The 8,102-nt window shown below is 62.8% G+C and overlaps 1 protein-coding gene across 1 annotated transcript in view; it reads right to left on the reverse strand.

Moving 5' to 3' along the window:
* Nucleotides 1–2,070: 2,070 nt before the first annotated feature.
* Nucleotides 2,071–8,102, reverse strand: part of AP3D1 (adaptor related protein complex 3 subunit delta 1) — a 31,847-nt gene continuing 25,815 nt past the window's right edge. The window contains exons 28-34 of the mRNA XM_077760611.1: nt 7,965–8,012; nt 7,409–7,598; nt 7,087–7,175; nt 6,893–6,978; nt 6,216–6,337; nt 6,051–6,130; nt 2,071–3,038 (exon numbers count right to left, since the gene is read on the reverse strand). Coding sequence (XP_077616737.1) covers nt 2,943–3,038; nt 6,051–6,130; nt 6,216–6,337; nt 6,893–6,978; nt 7,087–7,175; nt 7,409–7,598; nt 7,965–8,012 — 711 coding nt within the window. The 3' untranslated portion in view covers nt 2,071–2,942. The remainder of the gene's footprint in view (nt 3,039–6,050; nt 6,131–6,215; nt 6,338–6,892; nt 6,979–7,086; nt 7,176–7,408; nt 7,599–7,964; nt 8,013–8,102) is intronic.

Genomic DNA, 8,102 nt, shown 5'->3' on the forward strand with positions numbered 1-8,102 from the left:
GGTGCGCGGAACATCCAGGTGAAAGGTTTCCATAGAGTCTGGTCCCACTCCTGCCCCAAGCAGCTGGCAGGGTTGTGGTCAGAGCTGGGACGGGCTCCCCCTCATGATGGATGTGCCCCAGTGGAGGGACTTGGGGGCCACAGGCACAGCCCGGGCCCTAAAACTTGGGTCTAACTGGGACCCTGTCGTGTCTTTCAGAGAGGGCACCAATACAAGGTAAGGCCCCCGCCCGTCTGTCCTCTCCAAAACTCTGGCCTGGGCTTCTGTCAGGGAGCGTGAGGGAGTCAGGAAAGGGGCCTCCCAAGTCAGGGGCGGACGGGCAGGGGCTGGATCGGGAGACACAGCCGGCAGGGCACTCTTGGCACCTGGGACAAGCCAGATGTCATCTCCGCAACCACACCCAAGTCAGCACTTTGCGAATAAACATCGGCTCTTCCTCCCCCACTCCTGGATGCACAGAACCACGCCAGCCTTGTGAGTGGCCCAGGGGAAAGAGGCTGTGAGGACCTGGGTGGACCCCGTAGCCAGAGATCAAAACCCAATGGCCCATTAGCAACAGCCTCCCACCCCCTCTGCAGCCCGTTGCAGAGCTGGGCGCCACCCCAGTGCTGTCTAGGGGGTGGGCACAGGCCACAAGGCCTCCGTGTTCAACATGAGAGCCTAGTCTGCAGCCCTGTCACGCCCCAGGCCTGCAGCAGAGACTCTGAGGCAGGGAGAGACGGAGTGGGGAGAGAAGGGCTGAGGGCACCCGTGTCTCCCCAACAGTCTGATATCACCAACCTTCACGTGTCTTGAGCCCCCACACCTGGCCAACTTGACTCTGGAAAATGCTTCCGAGTGCCTGACGCAGCACTGACGGCCACCGCGCTCCCAGACTGGCCCTGGCCTCGAGGTGGAGCCAGGACTCAGCTGGACTCAGCCTGACCCCACGGAGTAGGCTCACTGCTGCCTCGAGTCCCTGCACTGCCATCAGCCCGGGCTGCGGCCGGGGGAGGGGGACGTGGCTTTGTATATAGATTGCATCACCGCCGGGCGGGGCCGCAGGCCTCTCAGATGCAATGATTAAATGTCCCTGACGTTTCTCATCACAGAACATGCGTGTCGGGGCACGGGGGCTGGGTTCCCAGGCAAGGCACCCCTCAGCCGGAGGAGCACAGGAAGCATCCCCAACACGTCCTTTCCTTCTGCAAACACTCCACATGAGTTACGAGAGGCCCGCTAAGTGGCCCGATACGCCTGGCAGAGCGGGAGGGGACTCAGGGCCTAGTCCGCCAGGAGGGCGGGCACATCGGAGTCAGAAGGCTCCGCAGGGCAGGCCTGGCGGGGAGCCCGCTGAGGCGGGCCGAGCAGAACGGTGGCCTTACTGGCCAGGCGCCTGTTGGAGGGCATGGGTGTTGGGAGCGGGGCTGGGCAGTAACCAACCAGGACCCTGCTTGGTGGCAGGGCCAGCACGGCCCTCAACGCGTCGATGTAGCATCTGCCACCCCAGCGCTGGCTTTTCCCAGGCCCCATGAGGGAGGAGAGGCACCCACAAGGGGTCTGGCACAGACAGGGGACACGCTGCTGCTTCCCATTGAGAATAGGGACTACTGGCCTGTGGCTGGCGCTCTCGGACGGGCGATTATCAGGAAGAGACGCTGGTGGAAGGCGGGGGGTCCCCTGCACGGGAGTCCGCATGGGGCACGTCTGTGCCGGGCTCCACTCTCTCCGGCCTGGGACTCAAGCGGACAGAGCGGATCTGGCTTTCCCTCTGCTGCCCCAGCCTTACCGGTCCTGAACTGTCCCTTGGCCACATGGGGTCAGCAAAGGCAGCGGAAATGTGGCAGGGCCTAACTTCTGGCGTCTGCTCTCCTGCCCTCACACGCCTGTTACTAGTGGGGTTCCCTGGGAAAGCCCCGTGGGTGGGGTCAGGGCTCCCTGCTGGGGCCTGGACGGTGAGCAGGGATGACCTCACCTCCATCATGAAGGGAAGGGTGCCCCCGGCAGCCCAAGGACCATCCAGAGTCCTTCTGTTACCGGGAGTGCACACCGCATGGCCCAGGCAGGAGGTGCTGCAGAGAAACGTCCGTGTCTGTGTTACAAGTTTATTGGATCATCTTGACACAAAATCATTACAGCAGCGTGATATGTCTCTCTCTCCTGTATCTGGGAATGTCGATAGCAAATCAATTCTTATATAACACGTCATACAATTCTGAGGTTCTGGAATCACTGCACAGGATTCTGTAATAGGTTACCCTACATGCTAAAGTGACAGTGTTCGTCAAAAGGAAGTTACGTCGTGGAGGACCATCGTCTCCGAGGAAGGGCAGCTCACAGGGCTGGTCCGGGGTCCCCTTGTCCCGCCCGCCCCATGAGCTGCACTCCAGGGGGCCACCCCGGGACCGGGCCTTCCCGGCAGCTGCAGGCGCGGTGTGGGACAAAGCCTGAGGAGCGTTTGGTGACAGGAGGGACCTGGAACCCCGGTCCCCACCACTCGCCAAACGACACCAACCAAGACACATTTCACTGGACAGGAAAGAAATGTAAACCAACAGGGTCCAGGCCCCACTCCCATCAGGGATCCCGACCAGACCCCACCTGAGGGGCAGTACCCCCGCCCCCCATGAACACGTGGGTGGGACTTGGGAAACATGACAGCAGCCTGCACGGCCCTGGGGCCACCGGGTGTCCTGGCCCGCAGCCTCGAGGGAGGAGGGGAGCATCTCTGTGCGAGTGGCGCCCCCGGCAGGTGTCTGGGGGCCGTGGGGAACTCGGACGGCCTGGCTGAACCGGGGCGCGCCCTCAGCCTGCTCCGCGGGCGGCCGGCCAGCCGGGGGCGGCCTCGGGCCTTCTCGCCGAAGAGAGTGGGGAAGAGTCAAAGTAAAAAGGCCGACCAGACAGATCAGTGCAGCACGTCACCTCGCCATCTGAGCGGTGGGCAGCGGGGCTGCGGGCCGCGCTCAGCACTCGGCCAGCGTCGCTTTCATCTCCTCCAGCAAGTTGCTCAGCAGCGTCGAGTCACTGCACTTCCCGTCGACCGACACGGATTTCTCCCCCTGCAAAAGGGGGAGCGGCTGTCAGGAGTCTGGAATGCTATCTGAAGGTACCGCCTCGTAACTGTATGTGCCGTTCGTGTTTCTCGCCACCTTCCTGGGTACTGACGCTTTAAGATCCAGACAAGGGAGGGGCCCTGGAGCCCCGCTGAGGCGTGGAGCAGCCCCGTGAACCCCACTGTGGGCGAGAGCTCGCCAAAGTGTAGTCACTGAGCAGCGGCCCGCATTCTGGGGAACCTTGGGGAAAGCGGCCTGTAAACTTGTCCGCAAGCCACCGTTCCCCTGACCCTGAGGCCGCGTGGACGTCGCCCTGATGTGTGCGGCCCGCGTGCGGCAGCTCTGACAAGCGGGACAAAGACCACAGAGACAGACGGGCGCTGGGAGCAGAGGTCCGGCAGCTGCAGCCGTGCCGTATCCTCCCCGGGACGAGTGACGCCCCGGGTTACTCGGCACCCAGAGACCCAGGAAACCTCAGCTCCGCTCCGTGGAAAAGGCAGTGAACAGCCAGGCCAGGACGAGGTGGCCGTGGGCTTATCTGACACGACACAGGCTCACAAGTGCCTGCTACGAGGACCCCGACCAGCAGTCAGGAATGCTGTCGAACAAATGGAGACAGAACTGCCAGCAAACGGACAGCCAAGCTGTCAAGAATGCCCAGTGGACATTCTAGAGCTGGAGTGCACAGTCGTCTGCAAGAGGCACTCCCGGGCTGGGCGCAAGGGCAGGCGGCGTGGCTGGCAGTGCCAGGCAGGCACCGCAGCAGGAAGAACCTGTGCTAGGAAAGGATTCAGGTAACAGCAGGAAACTTCCAGAATTTTGCAAACACGTGAAGATGCGGACACCCCAGAAGCGCAGTGGACTCCTGACGGTCAGACCCGGAGAAGTCCACGCCCGACACGCTGTGACCTGCTGAAGGCCAACAACCAAGAAGCACCTGGAGGGCAGGCGACGGCGCCCCCTGTAGTAAGCGAACCCCTCTCGCCAAGGGACCAGGCTGCGAAAGCAAGTGCTGTGACACACCAGTGTTTTAGAAAAATTTTGTTTTTTTTTTTTAAATTAATTTTTGAGAGAGAGAAAAACAGCATGAGCAAGGGAGGAGCAGAGAGAGAGAGGGAGACACAGAATCTGAAGCAGCTCCAGGCTCTGAGCTGTCAGCATGGAGCCTGACACGGGTCTCGAACCCATGAACCGTGAGACCATGACCTGAGCCAAAGTCGGATGCTTAATCCGCGGAGCCACCCAAGCGCCCCTGGAAAGATTTTGCTTTTAAGTCCTCTCTACGCCCAGCATGGGGCTTGAACTCTTGAGGCCTGAGATCAAGCCACACCCTCCACCAACTAAGCTGCCACGCTCCCTGGAAGTGGCACGATTTTAAAGCACCAAGAGGAAGATCCACCAAACTACAGCACCCAGCGACCCTGGCCCCGGGCAAGGCTCCGCGGGCCCCACGCCTGTCCCAGAAGCAGCTGGAGGCAGGTGTGGAGCAGGGACGACGGAGCACAGGAGAGGTGCAGAGGGAAGCGTGAGGCAAGTGGCCATGGGGGCTGGGACCCCACCACGGCTCCCGTGAGGGGAGGCGGAGGAGTCGATGCAGAAAGCGATGCACTCGCGGGACAATCCCCACGTGCGCCACACATTTGTGAAAATGGGAGGGAGCGGGAGGGCGGCCGGAGGGGGAGAGCTGAGCTCGTGAGAGCTTCCAACACGGCAAGGACAGGCTCACGGAAGACCCGCCGCGTCAGCACCCGTCACGAGAAGGCAGGGGCGGCGTCAGACGGGACTTTGCAGCAGAGAAAAGCACCCGAGACAGAGAGGGACGCTAATGCGGGCAAAAGACCGGGTGTGTCCGTCAAGATGCCACAAGCTTCTCAGTCCACACGCCCAACAGCAGACACACAGGGCGAACCTCACGGCACCGGGGACACAAGCTGAGCGTCACGAACATCACGCTGCTCACTCGGCAGCCGCCCAGTGGGCAACACAGATCCCAGGGACCCAGAAGAATCGAAACTACCGCCCACAGGGTCTGCTCACTGCCCCCTCGCATCCACAGAACGCCCCCACCACGAATGACCACGTCCGGGGCCAGAACTCAAACCTCAAGGCTTCCGAAGGACCAAGGTCAGAAGTGGCGTGTCCCCAACCACAGTGGCATCACGCTGTGCATCAGGAGCAGAAAGCCATCCAAACACGGGAGACTAAACAACACACTTCTAAGTGGCCTGTGCCCTTGACTGGACTTGGGGCGGGGTCAGAACACACCATGTCCGCACAGACCCGTGCGATTCCGCCAAAGCGTGGCTTCGAGGGAAACGGAGCACTAACTCGTCATGACAGAAGGCACGCGTCAGCTCCCACCCGAGCAAGCATCGTGCCACAGGGCACCACAGGCCCAAATGGGCAGGACAGATGAGAGAAAGAGTAGAATCGAACACAATTTACTGCTTTAAAGAAACAAAAGTTTCTGAAAAGTTTCTAAATTTACCCTTAAAAAAAAAAAAATCGAGGAGATTGACACACTTCGCACCAAGACAGCCAAGAATAACGAGAAAAGACAAACTGTCTTCACCAGCAGTGAACGAAGGTACCGCTAGGACCCGCTGGGCAAGAGACCTATGAAGACCCCACACGGACTCGCGACTCAGCGAAGGGAGCACACGCCATGGCGGCCGGCCTGGGATGGAGCGGGCGGACTGAGGACCTGCAGCTGTTGAAGAACGAACCTGAAAACCGCCCGATGGCAACTCTCACAGAGGCTGCGCCCAGGCCGTTGCCAGCACCCCCCGCGCCCCCAAGAGCCCGGGGCCGCGTGAGGAAGCGCCCCAGGGACTGTGCACACGGCCCCACTCCAGCGGGGAGGCCGCCAGTGCCCGTCGCCAAAACCAGGCAAGGGGAAGCGGGAGGCTGGCCTCTGGGACACAGGCTCACGAGCCCTCAAACAGTCGGGCTGAGCTCGGCGAGACGCCAAAACCCGAGCAGCCCCGGGGCCTCGAGGGCACGGGTGGCCGGGCTCACCTTCTTCACCAGCAGGCAGACGTGGTGGCCCTGGATGGAGCGGCTATACATGGAGGCACACGAGTCCACTCTCTCCACCACTGCAAGAGAGGACGCAGGCTGAGGCCCGAGCCGACCGTGCACGTGGAAAGCTGCACCATGTGCCGGCCACATCGGGGGCCTTACCGGAAAAATGGTGATGAAAACAGATCTTTGCTAGAAGGTTCTGGAAGGACATACTAATGCCATCGACTTTGATTGAGCTCATGCTCAGGTCCCCCGATTCCAGCAACTTGGCAAAGGCGTCACTGCGGGAAGGACACAGGACAGGGAGGCTGACAGGCAGGCCCCCAGCCCCAAGGGCGATCCCTTCCTTCGTGTGCCAGTGGCTCGAGATCTCTGACGGTCCGGTGCCAGGTCACAGACTAACCCGTGCTCCCAATTCCTATGCTGACTCCTGACTCCTGGGCCTCAGGCTGTGACTATGTTTGGAAACAGGGCCCTAAACCAGTAAAACCAGTGACCTTCCAGAAAGAGACCAGGACACGGACGCACGAAGGGACAACAGTGTGAGGACACGGGGAGAAGACGGCACCTACGGGCCCAGGGGCGCGGCTTGGAAAGGGCCCGGCCCCGCCCCACCCCCATGGCCTCCCGCGCCAGGAGAGCAGCTGCCCGCCGTCTGCACCACGAGGCGCAGCTGTTTGCTACGTGGCCCGAGCTGGCGGCCGCACGCCGGGGCAGACCTGCTGCGCCAGCTACAGACGGGGCCCTCTGCTCTCCACGCCCTCCTGCCTGAGGCCGAGGACGGTCGCCAGCGAGCCGCACGACAAGTGGAAGCAGGAGGGAAGCGGGCGCCGCACCTGTAGCAGGGCGTCGTGACCAAGTACGAGGTACAGCTGAAGTGCAGCTTGAAGTCCAGCTTCTCGTGGGTGGAGCCTTCATCGTTCTGTGGGGGCGGAGGCACAGGGTGGGCAGGGGGCCGGGCGCTCGGGGCCCGTGGCGCAGGTACGGGGGTGCGTCCGTGGGCTCCGGGCACCGTCTCCAGCCCTGTTACCTTGGCGATGAAGGACAGGGTCCCCTTGAGCTTCTGGGCCATGACGATACTCTGAATGGTGAACACAAACTGGGCCTCGTTGGAGATGCCTGAAGGGGAGGGACGAGGAGCGGGTCGTAGGAACGGCGCCGGGCGGTGCCACCCAGGGCCTGTCCTCGGGTCTGCCTGCCCTGGCCGGGAAGTCGGGCTCACCCCTGAGGGAGCAGGTGACAGGAGGAAAGGGGGGGCCCTGGGACTAAGGGGGAGGGGCAACACGAGCGTGGTTGACGGGAGCCCAGGGCCCCCCCTCAGCCCCGCACGTCCCGCCAGGCGGCCCGCATACCCGGGGGCAACTGGAAAGGCACAGGGACGCCGTCGTGGACGGAGGAGCCCTCCGGCCGGGCCAGCTTGGTGTTGAGGGAGTCCAGCACGTTGAGCTCCATGCTCTTCAGGAAGCTGCTGCTCTGGTTCTCCAGGACGATGGACACGGTGACCTGGCTGTCCTTCTGCAGGCTGCCCTGGATGTCGTAGGTCTGCGGGGCAGGGGCAGGGCCAGGTCAGCCTGCTGGGCCAGCACGAGGCGCCCAGAGCGCCAGTGGCCCCGCTGCGCCAGCGCACCCCGTCTCCGGGAGGGGAAGGCACCCAAACCCTCGCCCGGGGAAAGCACCCTGGTCCTTCCTACCCGTGGTCCCGGCCCCTCCCGCCCCTCCCCGGATGCCACTGGCCGTCACGATGGCCCTCGGAGGGCCCCACAGCCCCGGGTGGCGGCAAGCACCCACGGGCACCTCTCTCCTGAAAGAGGCTCCCTCGCGGCCCCCGAAGCCCCCTGCCTCCCTCCTCACACCCAGAGAAAGGAGCCTGAAGCCGCCCCGGCCCCCTGACGTGTCCACCGCACTCACCATCTTAATGTAGGAGTTCTCAGCCAAGAGGCAGTAGCTGGACATGGGCTGGGAACAAAGGAAACACTCAGCTCCGGCCGGCGAGGACCCGCGGTGGCAGCCGCTCATGGAACGGGGCCTGTCGCGAGCTGCCAAGCG

The sequence above is a fragment of the Crocuta crocuta genome, unplaced genomic scaffold, assembly GCF_008692635.1.
Source record: "Crocuta crocuta isolate KB4526 unplaced genomic scaffold, BGI_CrCroc_1.0 scaffold443, whole genome shotgun sequence".
NCBI classification, from domain to species: Eukaryota; Metazoa; Chordata; class Mammalia; order Carnivora; family Hyaenidae; genus Crocuta; species Crocuta crocuta.